The 22,500-nt window shown below is 45.9% G+C and overlaps 1 protein-coding gene across 12 annotated transcripts in view; it reads right to left on the minus strand.

Moving 5' to 3' along the window:
• Positions 1-22,500, minus strand: part of SIPA1L3 (signal induced proliferation associated 1 like 3) — a 312,053-nt gene that overhangs the window by 74,909 nt on the left and 214,644 nt on the right. For all 12 annotated transcript variants that reach the window (XM_059666685.1, XM_059666686.1, XM_059666687.1 and 9 more), the window contains one exon: positions 14,166-14,440. In XM_059666685.1, the coding sequence (XP_059522668.1) occupies positions 14,166-14,440 (275 nt within the window). The remainder of the gene's footprint in view (positions 1-14,165; positions 14,441-22,500) is intronic.

Raw genomic sequence — 22,500 nt, forward strand, 5'->3', positions numbered from 1 at the left:
CAGGCTGGCACAGGAATTACGGCATTCCTGGCCCTGGCTGCAGGCGGGGAGAGCCTTGGGCTGGGTTGGAGGGTCTTGGACTGGGTTGACATTCTCCATTGAGGCTGGAGAGCAGGAAGGAAGGCTCTGAGCCGGAGGAAGGAGCTGTGGGAGCTCAGTTCAGATGACTTGGCTTGGAAGCTCTCATGCCCCCATTGAGCCAGTCCTCTGTGACTCTCCTGAGTCCTTTGGAGCCCAGGGAACTTTCAGGGCCACCAGACAAAAAGATCTGGTGGACTTGGTGGCTGGGAGCCCAGGACATGGCTACTAAGCAGTTCTCCAAAGGTGACCCGAGGGTGTGCTCTGGCACCTGGCAGACACATTGCCCCTCAGCAGCATGAAAGTCAGAGCTGACATTTGGCAGCTTGTTCTGACAGTCAGAGAAGAATGGTATCAGGTGTGGAATGACAAGAACACAAATGTCTAATAGAGCTCGTAGATATGGTAGCTGGGTAGAAATAGAGGAGGGCAGCAGCACGGCCCCAGGCAGTGCACACCTGCTGTTGTCTACTCAGCTTCCACATCCCTGGCTCCTGAGAACAGGTCTGTGGGCTCTGGGTAGGGCTTGACCCCACTGCTTGGCTCCAGGTAAGAGCATGTGACCTAGGCCTGGCCAGTCAGAAACTCCTCTCCTTCTGGACATGACTGGCATACGACTGCCATGTGCCACTAAAGTGGGGTCAATTAGACACAGTGGGCATCAATTCTGGAACTGTTTCTGAAACTACTGGAGGAAACTTCTATTTCACTGTGGCTGCTGAGCTGGGGAGACCAATAGCTGGAGCTGTGAGGCGGAGTGGGCCATCTTTGTCCCCATGAAGTAGGAGATGGCTTGAGAATGACATTAATGCATAAAAGGAGGCAGGTGATAGATTCCTGATGAGGGTGTCTGAGTCTTGGCACAGAGCCTTGCTTAAATCTTGCTGTCTCCCAGTCTTGTCAAGCACATAAGCCAGCACAGCCCCTCTCTGCTTTATCATGCTTGAGTTGGTTCTGTTGCTGGTAATCCTGATCAGCCCATCACACTTTAGAGCAGTGATTCTCAACCTTCCTAATGCCGCGACCCTTTAATACAGTTCCTCATGTTGTGGTGACCCCCAATTTCATTGTTACAAATTGAACATAATTAAAGCATACTGATTAATCACAAAACAATATGTAATTATATATGTGTTTTCCAATGGTCTTAGGCGACCCCTGTGAAAGGGTCGTTCAACCCCCAAAGGGGTTGCGACCCACAGGTTGAGAACCGCTGCTTTAGAGAGAAGTATACTGAAGCAGAGAAGGTCACACAGGCAGTAAGAAATGAAACTACATTTAAACACAGTTGAGTCCTGGCTGGTGCAGTTCAGTTGGTTAGAGTGTTGTCCCATGTACTGAAGGGTTGCAGGTCTGATTTCTGGTCAGGGAACATACCTAGGTTGTGGGTTCCATCCCTAGTTGGGAGGCAACTGACTGATGTTTCTCTCTCTCCCTGAAATCAATAAAAACATATCCTTAGGTGAGGATTAAAATAACAAACAGTGAACTCCATATGACCCAGCAATCCCTCTCCTTGGTATATACCCAAAAAACTCAAAATCATGTATCTGCAAAGATATATGCACCCCTATGCTCATTGCAGCATTATTCATGGTGGCCAAGGCATGGAAACAGCCAAAGTGTCCTGCGATAGAGGGCTCAATAAAGAAGATATGGTACATATATATAATGGTACTCAGCCATAAGAAATGACAAAATAGTGCCATCTGCAACAATATGGATGGCACTTGAGAACATTATGCTAAGTGAAATAAGTCAGTCAGTAAAAGCTAAGAACTAAGTTATTTCACTCATATGTGGGATATAAAACTGAAACTCCTGGACACAAACAGCAATGTGGTGATTGCCAGAGGAAAAGGGGTGGAGGGAGATCTGTATATTGCACTGTGTGCCCACCATCCAGTCAAATCTTCTTGTGTCACCTTATATTAGGACCACTTTCTCTCTCCACCCCTTTTTCTCTGGCAATCACCACATTGCTGTTTGACTAGTCATTTTTTAAGTAGCATGTTGTTTAATCTCCATGTATTTGTGGGTTTCCTTACTTCCTTTTTGCAATTGATTTCTAACTTCAGGGCACTGTGATCAGACAATATGCTTGGTATAATTTTAACCTTCTTGAATTTGTTGATGCTAGTTTTGTAACCCAATATATGGTCTACCCTTGACAATGTTCTATGTGCACTGGAGAAGAATGTATAATCTGATGTTTTGGGATAAAAGGTTCTGTAAATGTCAATTATGTCCATTTGGTCTAGTGTTTAAGGATGATATGTCTTTACTGATTTTCTGTTTGGTTGATCTGTCTAGAGCTGTCAATGGAGTATTAAGGCCCCCAACTATGATTGTGTTTTGATTTGTTTCTCCCTTTAGTTCTATGAGTAGATGTTTTATATATTTTGCTGCTCCCTTGTTGGGTGCATATTCTTAATAGAAGTATTATGTTTTCTTGATATAATGTCCCCTTTATCATTATAAAGTTCCATCTTTGTCTCTTGTTATCTTGAAAACTATTTTGCCAGATGTAAGTATGGCTATACCTGCTTTTCTGTGGATGCTATTTGCTTGGAAAATCATTTCCTGCCCTTTTAGTTTAAACCTACATTTGTCTTTGCAGCTTTGATGTGGGCAGCATATGGTTTTGTTTTGTTTTGTATCTACTCTGCTACTTTGTGCCTCTTTATTGGTGAATTCAGGCCACTTACATTTAGGGTAATTACTAATGTATGATGATTTCCTACAGCCATTTTATCTTTTGTTTTCTGGTTGTTCTGTGCCTCAATTGCTTCCTTTGTGTTTCTGTTTGCTTAGTGGTATTCCATTCTTCTTTCCTTTGTTTCCTCTTTTTTTAAAGCTATGTGTCCTGGTTTGGGGATTTTTTGTGTGTGTGTGGTTACCATTAGGTTTATACAAAATAAACTTGCATATATACAATTTTTTTTTTCTTTTGAGTGCAATCTGATCTTCATCCTCCTTTGCCAGTACAGACCTTTACCCCCTCCTCTTTTATGTTTTTTTTTTGTTGTCACAAATTATCCATGTTTATGCTGTAAGTTTTTTGGTGATCTTACTCATAGTGTTGTGATCTTATGTTATTTGTTTCAGGTAGAATAACTCCCTTGAGTATTTCTTGCAATTAGGTTCTCTGGTAATAAAATCCCTCAATTTCTGTATGTCTGGGAATGTTTTTATTTCTCCTTCATATTTAAAGGATAATTTTGCTGGATATATTATTCATGGCTGGGAATTTCTCTCTTTCAGAGTCTGAATATTTGGTTTCATTCTCTTCTGGCTTGTAGAGTTTCTGCTGAGAAGTTGGATGAAATTCTGATGGGTTTTCCTTTGTAGGTCACTTCCTTCTTTTCCCTGACTGGAGAATTTTTTCTTTGTCATTAATTTTAAAAAATATATATTTTTATTGATTTCAGAGAGGAATGGATAGGGAGAGATAGAAACATCAATGACAAGAGAGAATTATTGATTGGCTGCATCCTGCATGCTCCACACTGGGGATCGAGCCCACAACCCTGGCATGTGCCCTGACCGGGAATTGTGCTCAACCACTGAGCCATGCTGGCTAGACTGTCATTAATTTTTGACAGCTTCAATACTAAGTGCCTTGGAGAGGGCCTTTTTGGATTGAGGTAACTAGGTGTTCTGTTTGCTTCTTGGATTTGAGCATCTAATTCTTTCCATAGTTCTCATCCACTATTTGTTTTAATAGATTCTCCATTCTATGCTTCCTCTCTTCCTCCCCCGCAATGCCTCTAATTCTAATATTGCTTTTCTGATTGGTCTCATAGAGCTTTTTCATCTTTCTTTATGCTCAGGTCTTTCTCTTCTTCCCTGTGCATCATTTCTTGATTCATATCTTCGAAATCACTAATTCTTTCCTCCATCTGGTTGGTTCTGTTTTCTATGCTCAGTAGTTCACTTTTTTTTTTTTTAAGATGTTACCAACAGTTAGCCTTTCTTTTTTAAAAATATATTTTATTGATTTTTTACAGAGAGGAAGGGAGAGGGATAGAGAATTAGAAACATCGATGAGAGAGAAACATCGACCAGCTGCCTCCTGCACATCTCCTACTGGGGATGTGCCCACAACCAAGGCACATGCCCTTGACTGGAATCGAACCCGGGACCTTTCAGTCCACAGGCTGACGCTCCATCCACTGAGCCAAACCAGTTTGGCACAGTTCATTCTTAATCTCTTTAATTGCATGCTTCATTTCCAGGATTTCTGATTGGTTCTTTTTAAAAGTTTCAATCTTTTTGGTAAAGTACTTGCTTTGTCCATTAATTTATTTTCTTAGTGCACTTATTTGCCTGTCAGTATTTTCTCACATCTCCTTGAGTATTTTCAGAACTGCAATCTTAATATCTCTGTCATTTATATAACATATTTCCATGTGCTCCAGCTTGCTTTCTGGGGATTTTTCCATTTTCTTTCTGACCATCCTCATTACCATGGTTATTCATGTTTGCTCTTCTCCTTTGTCTAGGCATGCCGCTTTCTATGGAGAGGTCTTTCTACTATTTTCTAGTAGATAGCGCTGAATCACAATATTTTTTAGCTATGTGATCCAGTCTCGAACCTCCATAGCTTCCATAAGACAGTACAGCCTTACTGCTTGGGGGTGGGGTTTGTTTTGCCTTCACAGTAATGGTGGCCTCTGACCTCTGTGGGGTTCTGCCCCAAGCACTCTTCCTGGGACCACTCACATAGGGAAACCGGTTCTACTGCAATAGCTCTTGGGCTGACTCCAAGGGCAAAGGGAGGCGAGTTATGCGAGTCCAAGTGGCAGCAGGGCTCTGTGGTTCCGTTGCTTTGCCTGAAATACCACTGCCGGCAGACAGTGGAGAGCTGTATGGCAGAACCCCATTCTCTGTCAGGTGTCTGATGACTCAGAAACTGCACTCCCTCACTGCTGGTCTTGCTGGGCTGCCCCTTGTCCCACTCTCCCCACTGCAGCTCTCTGTTCCTCCTGGCTGAAAGAAGCGCCTGCTACTGCTGGTTTCTCCCTTCTCCCAGCCAAGCCACAAGCTCTCAGCTGCAGGGCTCTGTCTGTGCTTTCCTCTCTTCTTGACTCCCCGTTTAATCCCAGTTGCCCACTTTTAGATGTTTCAATGTGTGGGTCTCTCAGGCATGTGTCTGTGTTGAGCAGATATTTCTTTGTTGAATTATAGTTGGTTAAGCTGTTGAAATTTCACGCTGACTCCTGACTGCTCACCTGCCTGCCTGATTGCCCCTAACTGCCTCTGCTTGCCTGCCTGATTGCCTCTAACTGCCCTCCCCTGCTGGCCTGATCTTGCCCCCAACTGGTTTCCCCTGCCAGCCTGATCTCGCCCCCAATTGCCTCTGCCTGCCTGATCACCCCTAACTGCCCGCCCTTGCCAGCTTGATCTCATCCCCAACTGACCTCCCCTGCCAGCCTGGTTGCCCCCAACTGCCCTTCCCTGATGGCCTGATTGTCCCTAATGGCCTCTGCCTCGGCCCCCACCACCATGGCTTTGTCCGGAAGGAAGTCAGATGTCCAGAAGATGGCTGGCCGACCCGGTCTCATTAGCATATTACCCTTTTAGTAGTATAGATGGACATAAAAAGAACAGCACACTTAACCTCAGATACCATTCTGCCCCCTCCCCCGCACCCTGCCCTCTTGGCATTAATTAACAGATTCATCTCCCTCCTTCCCTCCCTCCCTTCCTTCCTTCCACTAAATGTTTTTATTGACTTTTAGAGAGAGGGGAAGGGAGAGGGAGGAAGAGGGAGGGAGAATCACTGATATGAAAGAGAAATATTGACTGGCTGCCTCCTGTAGGCACCCTGACTGGAGATGAACCTACAACCTAGGCATGTGCCCTGACCGGAATCAAACTGATGACCTTTTGGTGCATGGGATGACACCCAACCAACTTAGCCACACCAGCCAGGGCTCACCTCACTTTAAATAACCAGTTACTATTCCATCATGTGAGGACCTGGGATTTAATCAGCCAGAGCCTATGGTTGGATACTTAGGTTGCTTTTAAATCTTTTGCTTGACCAACAACACTGCACTAAATATTCCTTTCCAACCTCTTGGCTACTCACGGGAGATGTCTGAGGCTTGCAGACCACTTTTCCTCACTGCCTCCTTGGCCTTGATTCCTGACAGCCTGATTTTTGGGGGCCATGGGGACTACTTTCTTATCTCACTTGTGCAGATTCAATTTCCCTTCTGAGGGAGGACTTTCCAACTCCCCAACCCATCTGCGGTCTGAAGTCCAACTAAAGAGGACAAAAGCTTCACAGATCACTTTCCCCGTCAGGCAGCAAAGCAACAGAGACAACAAGGTGAAAACATCTCTCCTGAGCCTGTGCAAGCACCCAAGGTCAAAATGACGTATTTTATCAGGGGCTCTGGCATGTCCTCCTGGCTACCTGGTTCAGCCCAGCTGTGGCTTAGCAGTGCAGGGCTCACTTGAGAACCCCAGCCTTGTGGCCTACGGGTGCAAGGATGTCCCTCTATACTCTACCCTGTGTCCCAAGAGCATGGGGTCTGGATATGTGCCCTCTGGAGCCTGGCTAGTGGCAAGGAGAGCATCTTTGCCCATCCCTGAGAGTTTCCACTCAGAGCTCATTGTGACATTTGAGCCAGGAGGCCAGGGTTGCATCAGGAGGCTGAAGGGACCCCAGAATTGGGCTATCAGGTCTTCAAAGAAGGCCAGTCAGACACTCTTGCATTTGAAGTACCACAAAACCCACACAAGTCCCAACCCACACCCATCCCTGTGAACAAGAGATCCTGTTTCATAGCCACTTTGTAAAGGGACCAGGATGACAGTTTTTTTCCTAAATTGGGCAGGGAGCAGAACTCGTCTGTCTGGTCACACCCTCCCTGGTCTGTCACCAAAATTAGAGAAGTAAGACTGCAGACTTTTACCTTCACTTCAGCTGGGCCCTGCTGCAGGTGTAGGGCACCTTCAGATCCTCTCACACTCCCTGAGTTTTGTAGAGTCATCCGACAGGTGGGCTGGCTTGCTACGTGCATACATGTAGGGATGAGCATGTATGTAGGGAGAGGAGAGAGGGAGCCAGCCTGTGGGGTTACCTTGGCTTGACTTGCCTCTGCAGAGCTCAGAGTGGGTGTGGCTGGCTTTGGCTCTGCAAAGATGGAGGAGGCCCCAGAAGAGGACTGGGAGAAGGGATATCTGAGGCTTGTCAGAAGTCTGGAGGCTGAGGGACCAGGGTGTGCATGTGGGTGGCCAAACCCTTGGTTGCAGGGCTTAGACTTGCCCAGAACTGCCCCCCACTGAGTTCAGAGCAAGCAGGACTCAGGAAGAGGGGGATGGAATAACCAGAATTTGCATGTAAGGAGTTTTCAACATTTCTCTTTTAAAAATAATATATTTTTTTTTATTTCAGAGAGGAAGGGAGAGGGAGGGAGAAATAGAAACATCAATGATGAGAGAGAATCATTGATCGGCTGCCTCCTGCATGCCCCCCACTGGGGATCGAGCCCGCAACCTGGCATATGCCCTTGACTGGAATCGAACCTGGGACCCTTCAGTCCACAGGCTGATGCTCTATTCACTGAGCCAAACAAGCTATGGTGAGTTTTCAACATCTTTTAGAGACAGCGGAGCATATGGGAATGGGCAACCTGGATTGAGTTTGCTGTCACTTATTAGCTGTATAACCTTGCACCAAGTGACTTAACTGTTCCACTCTGGGCCTTACTTTCTTATCTGTTAAGTGGGGATCGCACCAGTCTCGGGAGTTCATGTGTATAAGCACTCCATGTCACCTCATCTCATGCCTTCCTCTTGGATTACTCTGCTCTAGCCACACCACCCTACTACTTCTTCTTTTTAATGTATTGATTTTGAGAAAGAGAGATAGAGGGAGAGATAGAGAGTATCGATTTGTTGTTATACCTATTTATGCATTCACTGGTTGCTGCTAGTATGTGTCCTGACTGGGGACTGAACTTGCAATCTTGGTGCATCAGAAAAATGCTCTAACCAATGAGCTATCTGACCAGGGTGTGTTTAATCACTTTTAACTGTTGGTAAGAGGAACTGGTTCAGGCTCTTATGAACTTTGGGAATTTCTCTAATCCTTTCAGGTGTTCCTCCCACCCTCCACCTTTACTTTCTTTTTTCTTTAATTAAATCTTTATTGTTCAGATTATTACATTTGTTCCTTTTTTTTCCCCCCATAACTACCCTCCTCCCAGTTCCCGCCCCACCCTCCGCCCTCACTCCCCACCCACTGTCCTCATCCATAGGTGCACGATTTTTGTCCAGTCTCTTCCCACATCTCCCACACCCCTTTCCCCCCCAAGAATAGTCAGTCCATTCCCTTTTTATGTCCCTGATTCTATTATAATCAACAGTTCATTCTGTTCATCAGATTATTTATTCACTTGATTCTTAGATTCACTTGTTGATAGATGCATATTTGTTGTTCATAATTTGTATCTTTACCTTTTTCTTCCTCTTCCTCTTCTTAAAGGATACCTTTCAGCATTTCATATAATCCTGGTTTGGTGGTGATGAACTCCTTTAGCTTTTCCTTATCTGTGAAGCTCTTTATCTGACCTTCAATTCTGAATGATAGCTTTGCTGGATAAAGTAATCTTGGTTGTAGGTTCTTGGCATTCATCACTTTGAATATTTCTTGCCACTGCTTTCTGGCCAGCATAGTTTCTGTTGAGAAATCAGCTGACAGTCGTATGGGTACTGCCTTGTAGGTAACTGACTGTTTTTCTCTTGCTGCTTTTAAGATTCTCTCTTTGTCTTTTGCTCTTGGCATTTTAATTATGATGTGTCTTGGTGTGGTCCTCTTTGGATTCCTTTTGTTTGGGGTTCTCTGCACTTCCTGGACTTGTAAGTCTATTTCTTTCACCAGGTAGGAGAAGTTTTCTGTCATTATTTCTTCAAATAGGTTTTCAATGTCTTGCTCTCTCTCTCTTCTTCTGGGACCCCCATAATTCTGATGTTGGTACGCTTGAAGCTGTCCCAGAGGCTCCTTACACTATCCTCGCATTTTTGGATTCTTTTTTCATTTTGCTTTTCCGGTTGGATGTTTTTTGCTTCCTCGCATTTCAAATCATTGACTTGATTCTTGCGCTCCTCTGGTCTGCTGTCGGGCGTCTGTATAATATTCGTTATTTCAGTCTGTGTGTGCTTAATTTCTAGTTGGTTCCCCAATATAAGATCGAGGGTCTCATTAGATTTGTTGAGGATCTCATTAAGTTTATCGGCAGCTTCTAAACAGTTCTTGAGAGACCTTAAAAGTGTGGTTCTGAACTCTATTTCTTCCATTGACAATTTTGTCCTGTTTCTTTGTCTCCGCATTTTGTTATACTTCCTTGGTGCACCCCCTAGTGGTCTTTGTTCGCAGTCTTATAGATAAATCTTGATTGTTGTAGCTAATTCCAGGGAGGATTTGACCTCCAGGCCAAGTGGCTATGAGAATCAGCTGTGTCAGCAGTGAGAGAACTTCTGTCCTCTAGGGAGGTGCTAATCTAGCCTTTTCCACCTTTACTTTCTTAAAGCAGTCACACTACCCTCCTACTAATCTGTCAACAAGCAGAGGACCTTTGTTCTCACCTTTGTGATGGATGCTCCCTCCCTGCAAGGCCTTCTTCTGGCTCCTTCTCACTTTCTCGACCATCTTCTCCAAGGTCAGGTCATGCCCTTTATTTCCTCACACTCAGTATCTCACAGCTAGCGTCTCTAGAGTGCCTCCTACGGGCCAAGTACTATTTCACATGGTTTACCAGTCTTACCTCCTCCAACATTGCAACAACCCTTTGAGGAAAGGATCTATTATCGTCCTCATTTTACAAATGAAGAAACTGAGGTACAGAGGGTGAGGCCACTTGTGAAGGGCTATAGTTAATAAAAGGAGCTGGGATTCAAACCTAGGCAGTCTCACTGCAGAGCCCACCTTCCCACTACACTCGGCTGCCTCCCCTTTTTGCTGTATGAAATCGTCTTATTTGCTTAGTTGTTTATTGTCTGTCTCCTGACCCATATGTTAGCTCTATCAGGGCCAACTCCTTGACTGCCCTCTGTGTAGCTTGGAATGTAGTGATTTTCCCTCTCTGTCTCTGGTCATTTCTGGAGGTGGCTAGAGTGCCAACTCATCAATCCAAAAATTGAATTTATCCTGTCTTCCCTGTGTAAATTATACCTCAGAGTAACCATATAGTTACTGAAGGCAAGCTTTTTTTAGAAGAATTACAGCCAATAAATGAAGAAAAATGGCAGCATTGAGCATATCTATAATAATAAAAGCATAATATGGTAATTAGACCGGATGTCACAGCTGGGCTGTGCGGAAAGCAGGGTCTGGGTGCCTGCCGGCGGCCAGAGGGAAGCCTGAGTCCTGGGTGCCTGCTGGTGGTTGGAGGGAAGCCTGGGTCCCGGGTGCATGCTGGCGGCCGGAGGGAAGCCGGTGCTGGCAGCTGGAAGGAAGGCCTACTCTTTATTTTTTTAAAATATATTTTATTGATTTTTTTACAGAGAGGAAGGGAGAGAGATAGAGAGTTAGAAACATCGATGAGAGAGAAACATCGATCAGACGCCTCCTGCACATCTCCTACAGGGGATGTGCCTGCAACCCAGGTACATGCCCTTTACCGGAATCGAACCTGGGACCTTTCAGTCCGCAGGCCGACGCTCTATCCACTGAGCCAAACCGGTTTCGTCGGAAGGCCTACTCTTGCACGAATTTTGTGCATCGGGCCTCCAGTCACAACTATAATGAAAAAATAAATCTAGGTAATAATCGCAATGGCTGCTGAAAGCTGAGGGGAAATGTACGATGACAGGTGAGGTTGCCACATGTGAACCCTCTCATGGCTCTTAGCATCACACACAGAGGGACAGCCAGATACATGGTGCCTCCTGATGGACACACACTGGTAAGTGTTGTTACCAAAAGAAATTTAACTACAATCTGGTCAATACAGAACTCCAGTTTACAGGAAAAACATGTGCTAAAGAAACAGGGGATGCAAGCAGCTAAGTTTATGAAGTGGGAAACTCCTGGAACAGTGGCCTGGTTTCTTTCCCAAATAAGTTGCAAGAAAAAAAAATAAAGGGAGAACTTACAGATTAAAAGAGCAAGAAAAGATACATCAACCAAATGCAGTAGGAGGAGCCTGATTAACAAAACAACTGTTGTTTAAAAGTATCTCTGATATGACAAAAGTTATTGATATTCACTTATTGTTAAAATTTGTAAGTGTACTAGTAATTTTTTAAAGATCCTGATGGGGTAGAGATACAATCCCAGAATTTGAATTGTTTCAAATAGTTCAAGGTGGGGAAGCTGGAGATTTAAAAACAAAAAACTAGTCCTAGCTGGTTTGGCTCAGTGGATAGAGTGCCGGCCTGCAGACTGAAGGGTCCCAGGTTCGATTCCAGTCAAGGGCATGTACCTTGGTTGCAGGCACATCCCTAGTAGGGGGTGTGCAGGAGACAGCGGATCGATGTTTCTCTCTCATCAATGTTTCTAGCTCTCTATCCCTTCCCCTTCCTCTCTGTAAAAAATCAACACAATATATTTAAAAAACAACAACAAAAAACATACCTTAAAAAAACAAAAAACCAGCTAAATGTTGATAAATGTTGAAACAACAGGTTCAGTATACTTTTAATATGTTTGAAACATTCTATTAAAAAACACACAAACAAAATGAAAAGAAACAAAACTTGTGCCCTAGCCGGTTTGGCTCACTGGATCTAAAGTGTCGGCCTGGGGACTGAAGGGTCCCAGGTTCGATTCCGGTCAAGGGCATGTACCTTGGTTGCAGGCACATCCTCAGTAGGGGGTGTGCAGGAGGCAGCTGATTGATGCTTCTCTCTCATCGATGTTTCTAACTCTCTATCCCTCTCCCTTTCTGTAAAAAAATCAATAAAATATATTTAAAAAAACAAACAACAAAAAAACAAACTTGCACTGGCTTCCTCATTGTGTCCAGAAAGCCCCCCTCCATTTGCCATTGCCCCCCTCAGTCCCTCTCTGTCCCTTTCTCCCACCTCTCACCCCTGCTTACTCTGTTCCAGCCGTACCAGCCTCCCTGTGCTGTAGGAACATGCCCAATATACTTGCACTTCAGAGTCCCTGGCCAGTCCCTGTCTGGCCCAGAAAACCAGATGGCTACCTCTTCCCAGGAGCCTTCCATGACCACTCTGTCCACAGCTCTTTGCCATGCTACAGACCCTGTATTTACCACCCTTTAATCCTCTCCTTAGATCTCATTGCTGCCTGATCCTAGATTACCTGCCTATTTAATTACTAGAGGCCTGGTGCATGAATTCGTGCATGGGTGGGGTCACTTGGCCTGGCTGGCAATTGGGGCCGACTGGGGGGTGGGGGGGGCGGCTGGCCAGGGGGAGGGGCTGTGGGAGGTTGGCCGGCGGGGGCGGGGGGGGGGGAGACCATGGGAGGTTGGCTGGCTGGGGGGGAGAGACTGTGGGAGGTGCCCAGCTGGGGGACGTTGGCTGTGGGAGCACACTGACCACCAGGGAGCAGCTCCTGCATGGAGCAGCTGCCCCCTGGTGGTCAGTATGCATCATAGTAACCGGTCAACTGGTCATTTGGTCGCTTAGGCTTTTATATATATAGACTAGAGGCCCAGTGCATGAAATTCATGCACTGGGAAGGGGGATGGCCCTCAGCCCAGCCTTCACCATCTCCAATCTGGGACCCCTCGGGGGATGTCTGACTGCCGGCTTAGGCCCAATCCCTATGGGACATCCCTCTCACAATCCGGGACTGCTGGTTCCCAACCACTTGCCTGTCTGCCTGACTCATTTCCCCTAACTGCTTCTACCTGCCAGCCTGATCACCCCCTAACCACTCCCCTGTCAGCCTGATCGATGTCTATCTGCTCCCCTGCCGGCCTGGTCACCCCCCAACTGCCCTCCCCTACAGGCCTGGTCACCCCCAACTGCCCTCCCCTGCCAGCCATCTTGTGGCTGTGGGCCATCTTTAAGGGTGGGGCGGTAAATTAGCATAATCCCTCCTATTGGCTGTGGGCACCGCCATCTTTGAAGGAAGGACAGTTAATTGGCATATTCCCTCCTTATTGGCTGTGGGCACCACCATCTTTGAGGGCAGGACAGTCAATTAGCATATTCCCTCCTTATTCGATAGGATTGCCTTCCCTTCCCTGCCAAGGGAATAGGCACTGTTCACTTCTCTAACCTGAGCACTTTGATTAGAGCTCACACATAATAAGGTCTCAATAAACATATGCCAAACAAATCAATGAAGTGTAGTGTATTCTGGGGCAATTTACCTCTTTTTTTGGTAAATCCTCACTGGAGGATATTTTTCCCATTGATATTTAGAGAGAGTGGAAGGGAAGGAGTGGGGGAGAGAGTGAAAAACATCAATGAGAGAGATACATCAATTGGTTGCCTTCCGCATGTGCCCCTATCAGGGCTGGGGATTGAACCTGCAACCCAGGCACGTGCCCTTGACCGAGAATTGAACCTAAGACCCTTTAATAAGCGGGCCAATGCTCTAACCACTGAGAACGCTGGCCAGGGCTAGAGCACTTTTTTTTTTTAAAATATATTTTATTGATTTTTCACAGAGAGGAAGGGAGAGAGATAGAGAGTCAGAAACATCGATGAGAGAGAAACATTGATCAGCTGCTTCCTGCACATCTCCCACCGGGGATGTGCCCACAACCCAGGCACATGCCCTTGACCGGAATCGAACCCGGGACCCTTCAGTCCGCAGGCCGACGCTCTATCCACCGAGCCAAACCGGTTTCGGCATAGAGCAAGTTACTTTTAATGCTGCATGCATTATCTAGAAAACAGATTGCTGAGGGGGCCCATCTCATGGGGCTGCTGTGGAGATGAAATGGGATAATATGCATATGGTGCGCTTAAACCATAACTGGCTTGCAGTATGTGTTTGGCCAATGTTGACTCCTACTCCATCACCATTACCACTCTTCCGGATGACAAAGGGCCTCAAGTAACAACCCCGGGGAGGCCTCTTGTCAGTATTCTGGGAGCTGTCAACCTCCACTGCCCCTCCCACCTTGCAGGGTGAACTCCCTTACCTCCGGGGTGTGCCATCCTCGAAGGGTGGGATGATGACCACCTTGACGGTGACGGAGGTGCGCAGCAGGTCGATCATCTGGTCGTGGGTCAGTGTGACCACAGCCACCTTGCAGATCTCCACCAGCCGGCTGCCTTGCCGGAGGCCGGCCTGCCAGGCAAACCCATAGTCTTCTACCTCAGCCACAGTCCCGTCATACTTCACGTGGAAGCCCAGCTGCCCGAGCCCATTCCGCCGCAGAGTCATGTCCACCGTCTCCCAGCCGTTGGTCATCACCTGCAGGCAACAGGTGGGATCTAGCTTCATAAGCTGTTTGGGGGTCAGCTCTTGTGGATGACACCTGATCAGATTCCTTCCTTTGAGGCCAAAGACCCAGCTGATCCCCATATAACCTCCCAGGTGATGCCAGGGTGCAGGAGCACAAACACCTAGTCCCAGCCCAGGATCCTGATTTTTGGAGAGAAAGTATGTGGCTCATTACCTCAGAGAGAGGCAGCAGTCACTAGCCAAGCCATGTTCTCCAAACATATATAGATGTGAGGTTCCAAGGAACAGAATCCCCGGTCCTTTAGCACATCCTCTTCTTGGGATAAAATGAGAAACTTAACAAACTATGGCTATTAAGCAAGTTCCATCAAGATCTGTCTGCCCTTTCCTAAATCTCCATTAAGCAAAGAGAATGTGTGATGGTTTAAATTTCCTGTGAGAAGTCAACTCCTGGCTAGAAATTATCCTATTCAATGTGCCTATAAGAGTGGTGGCTTTCACACTTTTCTGACCATGACTTACAGTAAGAAAATTTATCCCACAAGCCACACTACGCATTTACATATGTACACATACATCATACACACAACAATCTTCCTTGCAATCCAAATTGATCACATTTGTGACTGCGGTTAGCAAGAAGTGAGAGTTTGGCCCTAACTGGTTTGGCTCAGTGGATAGAGCGTTGGCCTGCGGACTGAAGGGTCCCAGGTTCAATTCTGGTCAACGGCATGTGTACCTTGGTTCTGGGCACATCCCCAGTGGCGGGTGTGCAGGAGGCAGCTGATTGATGTTCCTCTCATCGATATTTCTAACTATCCCTCTCCCTTCTTCCCTGTAAAAAAATCAATAAAATACATTAAAAAAAAAAAAAGAAGTGAGTTTGGATAGAAAAAACTTACCTGAAAATGAAACTATATCTGTTTGGTTCCTGATTTGGAAAGTGAAAATTTGGGAAGCAGGGCAACATCTAAGATGGGAACTGCCGGGAGCCGGTCCATCCTTGCTGTTTCAAGGGACCTGGCATATATGGCATACTGTTCTTAATATGTTTGCTCACCTTCTTGGCACTATGTGTTTTAACCAAGGTCACCTCTCTGAGAAAGGTTGTTTCCCCAGGTAGGGATTTCCCCCTGAAGTTAGGGAGGGAATAAAACCCCTTAACTAAGTGCCAGGCGGGTAATTAATCACTTTAACTACGAACAATCATGTTTAAGCTACATAATCTTTACTCCCTGGAATGAAGATAAGAAACGCCCTAACCTTTGGAATAGAGATTGATAGGATTGGAATCAACTGGTATAAATACAGATGTAACAAGACAACAGGACACAGAACCTAGACACAGAACCTAGACACAGAACCTATACATAGAACCTACACAGAACCTAGAGACAGAAGAACTTCGCTGGAGAGAACATGGCAAAAGATCCTGGACAGAAACTGGAGACAGAACCTAGAGACAGAACCTAGCGAGAGAACATGGCAAAAGATCCTGGACAGAAACTGGCCACAGAACCTAGAGACAGAACCTAGCGAGAGAACCTGGCTGAAGAACCTAGAGACAGAACCTGGCTACAGAACCTGGATAGAACATGGCAAGAGAACCTGACTAGAACCTGGTGACTGAACCTGGCTGGAGAACCTGGACAGAACCTGGCTGGAGAACCTAGCGAGGGAACATGGCTACAGAACCTGGCTGGAGAACCTAGCAAGAGAACATGGACACAGAACCTGGCTGGAGATCCTAACCAGAACTTGGCTGGAGATCCAGACCAGAACTTGGCTGGAGATCCTGGCTAGAGATCCTGGCTAGGCTGCTGATCAACTGAACGCTGTCTCCGTGTCATTCCTTCTTCGCCGACTCCGTCCACACCTTTGGGGACCCCTGGACCTGCTGGGGTTGGACCCCAGCATCTGGCGCCCGAACAGGGACCCTTAGGTAAGCCCCCCTGCACTCGGGACGAATAGGAATCCACCGTAGGAAGAGGGTGGATAGTCTTCGCCGACTCCGTCCACACCTTTGGGGACCCCTGGACCTGCTGGGGTTGGACCCCAGCAGGGAACGCCACAAAAGAGTGGAAATCTCTCACGGGGGTGTACTCTGGTGCTTTCTATTCTTTCCTATTCTATCCTTGGAAATTTTTGATTGAGATCCCATAATTGATTTCATTGCCTAGCCTGTTTACATAACAATAAGATGTTATTATTAATTCTCTACATATGATAATAACAAAAACTTTTTAAGGGTCTATATGTTTTAGAGATAAATATTAAAATGACAGGATGTCTAGGATTTGTTTCAAAATGATTAGGGGGAGGGAAAGAAGATATAAGGTTGGCCATGGCTAATGATTATGGATGAGGCTAGGAGTTCATTATGCAAATCCTTTTATTTAAAAAAAAAGTCTAGTGCTTCCTGGCCAGGTAGCTCAGCTGATTAGAGCGTTGTCCCAATATGCCAAGGTCGTGGGTTCAATCCGTGATCAGGGCACATATAAGAATCAACAAATAAATGCATAAATAAGTGGAACAACAAATCAATATTTTTCTTTATGTCGCTCTCAAATCAATTAAAACATTGTTTAGAGCCTCAAAGAGAAAGTATGACTGGATCTATCCTGGACTATTACTTCTACTTTGGGAGTCGAAATTTCTTCCCTTTGAAGCAGTCACCCTTGTGTCCAAAGAATTTGGCTGTGGATTATAGAGACAAGTCTGCACGTCTGTGTTTGTGCCCGTGACCAATTAGGCCACACCAGCCCTGGGAGTCCTGGGGAGGGCCCAATCTTCTGGGGGGCCCAGGCAGCTCAGACAATGCTGCAGCAGAACTGCTAATGGCCTTCAAACTCCATTCTCCCCTCCTTCCCTTTAGTAATAAGACTCCCCCACCCCCACCCCCCACCACAAGTTAGAGTTCTGATGGGTACAGGGCCACCTAGTTGGGGACCACATTTCTCAGCTTTCCCCACAGCTGGGTGTGGACATATGACTTTGCTTTGGCTATCAGGATATGAGTTAAAGTGATGGAACTTCTACTTGTGTTTTTAAAAATAAAATTGCTTGTTCTCCATGCTCACACATTCTCCTTTCCAGCAGACAGGGATGTGGGTATGGAGTGCCTGAAAGAAAAGGAGAAACCACAAGATGGAAGGGATGTGAGCCCTGTCCTTGACAGCCTTGACCAGCCTGAGCACTAAGCATGAGAGTATTAAATGCCCACCCTATTTCAGCTACAAGCAGCTCAGTCTACAACTACCCACAACAGTTACTTTGGATCATTTTGGACAGGAGCTGGTAGGACAACTGTCTCAGTGTCCTGAAACTACTGTGTCTGTCCCCTTTGCTTTTGTAACAAACCAAAGAAATCACTGCCCGAAGGAGAGATCCATTCCTGAAGTTTACAAAGTTCCAGAATGGCCCAATGGCAGAGGGAACACCTTATGAGACCAAACACACAGATCAGTTTGAAGGAACCTCTGCCGTGTCATGCGGCCACACTGCCTCAAGCCCCCCTCTGAAAGCTCATTTTCCTGAGGACTGATCTTTGTGTACCAGGCGCTAGGTATGCCTTTGATATGCCCAATTTCGCTAGATTAATAATTTGCTTATTTTATTGGGTGCCGAAACTTGAGGCGATGTCAGTACCTCTAGGTCCTGACTCTGGAACTCCAGCTTTCAGCCACTGTGCTGTATCCCCTGCTGCTCCCCCTGCCGTTTGCTCTTTTGTTTCTTTGTCCCTTGCTCTTCACCAGGATTATTCTTATTTATTGCTCTAGTCACAGTATAGAAGTAATTTCCTCATGGAGGTGCCCCCAACCCTGGGGGCCAGGCTCACAAGCTGGGGTGCTTGGTGGGTAATGTGAGATGAAGGTTGGTGGAACCATGGCCAAATGGTATGCTTTTTGTATCATCTAAAGGGGGCACCCAACACCTGCTACAGCTGATTACTGTCCTGTGCAAACTCAGGCCATTTTTAAGAGAAGCCAGAGAGCTATATTCATATAAAATCCTTTGATGTTAAGGTTTGGTACTTAACTGAATATGTCTGGGGCTGCAGTCACCCTGCATGTTGAGACTGTCTCCCATGATAGGTTCCCCTGGCACCTTTAACACGCCTCGTGGTATTTAGGCCTCAGGTGGGAGCACCAGGAGGGCAGGCTTGGGCCCATCATAGTCACTGCTATATCTCAGCATTGCTCCACCAAGGGCCTGCACATAATAAAACTTCTTGATTTAGTAAAAGATGATGTCTGAATCCCAGTTCTGTGGGGAGGAAGGGTGTGGACTCCTCACACTGAAGTACTTAAGAAGAGAGACTCACTATCATGAGTCGTTTCAGATGGGCCTGCCCTTCACAGAAGATGGCTTATGCCATCACTACCTGGCCACCTGGTCTCTCAGTGGGCTAAGGGGCACTGAGATGGTGAGGAGGGCTGCAGAAGTGTGCTCTAGAAGCACCACACCCACAGTAGGCATGGGGTGGGCATGGGATGAAGTGGCACAAAGAGGATGTGGGGAGGAGAAACCAAGATGGCAGCATAGGTAAACACCTGAAATTGCTGCCTCACACAACCACTTCAAAAATACAACTAAAAGACAAAACGGACACCATCTAGAACCACAGGAAGGCTGGCTGAGTGGAAATTCTACAACTAGAAGGAAAGAGAAAAGCACACTGAGACTCAGAGGAGGTGCGGAAGTAAAGTGCAGAGGTACGGAGGTGTGCGCAGAAAAGGCTGGCAACTGAGGACACGGTTGTCTTTTTCAATCGGGAGGGAGTCTCAAGCTCCCGACTGCTCTGAACTCCAGTTCCAGGCAAGTATCTGGGGACCCAGACTCATACGGGGAGAAACTGGACTGTCTGGAATCGGGCAGAACTCGAGGTCGGCTTTCTCTCAGAGGTGCTTGCAGTGATTATTGGGACACTGATACATAGGGCCTCTTAGGGCAGGGCTGAGGATCAGCCATAGCTGTTTGCTCCGCCCTGTTGATTCCCTGAGACCCCGCCTCACCCAAGCTGTGCGCAGAGGCTTTTGCATATGAATGACCTGGCCCTTTGCAATCTAAAATTACCTAACAAAATGCAGCTGGGTCAGAGAGACCCAGACCATCCAAAAGAAGGCCCAAGGCCCCACAGCAGCTTCCATTGCTTCACAGCTGGGCCTCATCTGGGCACCTCCAAACCCCAAACAAAGAAGAGGAATCTGCAGATCTCTCGTAGCTCCTGCTGGGTAGCCTCAGGCAGAGGCTAAATTAGCATCTCCTTAAGAGATCCAAGAGCCAGTGTACCCAGTGGTCAGAGTGGGACCATCCATATTACAACTCCTCAGATCCATAAGGGACACACTCAGGGGGCAGACTCAGTGAGCACCAAAGCCCCACTGAAGCAAGTCTTGCCCCATAAGGGTGTCTCCAGCACAGAAGTTCTCCCACCGTAGATACAGCAGATTCTCACTTCCAATTGGCCTGGAGGTCAATTCCTCCCAGTGATACCTACAACAATCAAGGCTTAACTACAACAAGACTGTGCACACAGCCCACAAGAGGGTGCACCAAGAGTGTCCACCTCAGGTATTGGGGAGGCTGAGTCACTGGGCCCTATAGGACACCTAGCACAGAAAGCCACTCTATCAACACAGGGAAGCAGCCAAAATGAGGATACAAAAAAACAGGTCACAAATGACAGAAATGGAGGAAAGCAAAATACTGGATATAGAGTTCAAAACCACAATTATAAGGTTACTCAAGAATCTTCTAGATAAACCACTGATAAATTTAGTGAGACCCTCCATAAATCTAGTGAGACCCTTGAGGATATGAAAAAGGACCAACTAGAAATTAAGCATACACTGACTGAAATAACAAATATTATACAGCCTTAACAAGTTTGGCTCAGTGGATAGAGCATCGGCCTGCGGACTCAAGGGTCCCAGGTTCAATTCCGGTCAAGGGTATGTACCTTGGTTGCGGGCACATCCCCAGTGGGGAGTGTGCAGGAGGCAGCTGATCGATGTTTCTAACTCTCTATCCCTCTCCCTTCCTCTCTGTAAAAAAATCAATTATATATATATATATATATATATATATATATATATATATATATATATATATAAATAAAATTTAAAAAAGAATATTATACAGAGATCCAACAGCAGACTAGAGGATCCCAAGAATCAAGTCAAAGATTTGAAATATGAAGAAGCAAAAAAGACCCAACTGGAAAAACAAAAAGAAAAAGGAATCCAAAAATATGAAGAGAGTGTAAGGAGCCTCTGAGACAACTTCAAGTGTATCAACATCCGAATTATGGGGGTCCCAGAAGAAGAGAGAGAGCAAGACATTGAAAACCTATTTGAAGAAATAATGACAGAAAACTTCCCCTACCTGGTGAAAGAAATAGACTTACAAGTCCAGGAAGCGCAGAGAACCCCAAACAAAAGGAATCCAAAGAGGACCACACCAAGACACATCATAATTAAAATGCCAAGAGCAAAAGACAAAGAGAAACTCTTAAGAGCAGCAAGAGAAAAACAGTCAGTTACCTACAAGGGAGTACCCATACGACTGTCAGCTGATTTCTCAATAGAAACTATGCAGGCCAGAAGGGAGTGGCAAGAAATATTCAAAGTGATGAATAGCAAGAATCTACAACCAAGATTACTTTACCCAGCAAAGCTATCATTCAGAATTGAAGATCAGATAAAGAGCTTCACAGATCAGGAAAAGCTAAAGGAGTTCATCACCACCAAACCAGTATTATATGAAATGCTGAAAGGTATCCTTTAAGAAGAGGAAGAAGAAGAAAAAGGTAAAGAAACAAGTTATGAACAACAAATACACATCTATCAACAAGTGAATCTAAAAATCAAGGGAATACATAATCTGATGAACAGAATAAACTGGTGAATATAATAGAATCAGGGGCATAGAAAGGGAGTGGACTGACTATTCTCGGGGGGGGGGCAGGGGGGGGAGAAAGGGTGTGGGGGGTGGGGGAAGAGAGTAGACAAAAATCGTACACCTATGGATGAGGACAGTGAGGGGGGTAAGGGCAGAGGGTGGGGTGGGAACCAGGTGGAGGGGAGCTATGAGGGGAAAAAAGAGGAACAACTGTAATAATCTGAACAATAAAGATTTAATTTAAAAAAATAGGTGAAAGAAGACTGGGCTTTGGGCAGTGAACATACAATGCAATATGCAGGCAATGTATTACAGAATTGTACAACTGAAACTTGTATAATGTTATTAACCAATGTTATCCCAATATATTTAATTTTAAATAAAGTAAAGAACCAGGTAAAAAAAAAAAAGGATGTGGGTAAAATGTGCAATCTTCTGTCAGGATTTGGGGAGGAAGAACTCAGGCACTTAACTCACTCTGGGTCCTGGCAAGCCACTTTACCTCCCTGGGCCTCAGTTTCCTCAACTTCACAGATGACAATGGTATTTCCCTTACTGGGCCCTTTTGAGGGAGAAATGCAAAGTTGCGCAAGGCGTTGAGCAGGGTCTGACACAGTCCTCCATAAGTGTTCATTTTTGCTTTTACTACAGGGTGGTATACATGCATGCATTCAGTACAAGTTCACTGAATGTTTACTGCATACCAGGTGCTGGACTCGGTGCTGAGAATAGTGGTGAACAACATATATAAAAAAACACTTCAAATGGTGGTAAGTTATGGGGAAAATTAAAGCAGGGGCAATGGGTGGAGAGGGTTTACAATTTTAGATAACGAGGCCTCACTGACAAAGTGACATATAAATAAAGGCCTGTAGGAGAGGAGGAAGTGAGCCATGTGCAGATCAACAAAATTGTTCCAGTGAGAGGGCACAGGCAGTGCAAAGGCCCTGAGGTTGGACGCCTGCCTAGCACACTGAGGAAACATCAAAAATCTGTGTGCCTGGAGCAGAGCAGTGATGAGAGATGAGGTCAGAGAGGCTGACCTCATGTAGGACCTCAAGGGCCACCATAAGGACTTTGGCTTTACCTAGAGTGAGTTGAGGATTTTGAGCACAGCACTGACATGATCAGGTACCTCTGACTACCATGCTGAGAACAGATCATAG

This window comes from Myotis daubentonii, chromosome 15, assembly GCF_963259705.1.
Source record: "Myotis daubentonii chromosome 15, mMyoDau2.1, whole genome shotgun sequence".
In the NCBI taxonomy this organism is placed as follows: Eukaryota; Metazoa; Chordata; class Mammalia; order Chiroptera; family Vespertilionidae; genus Myotis; species Myotis daubentonii.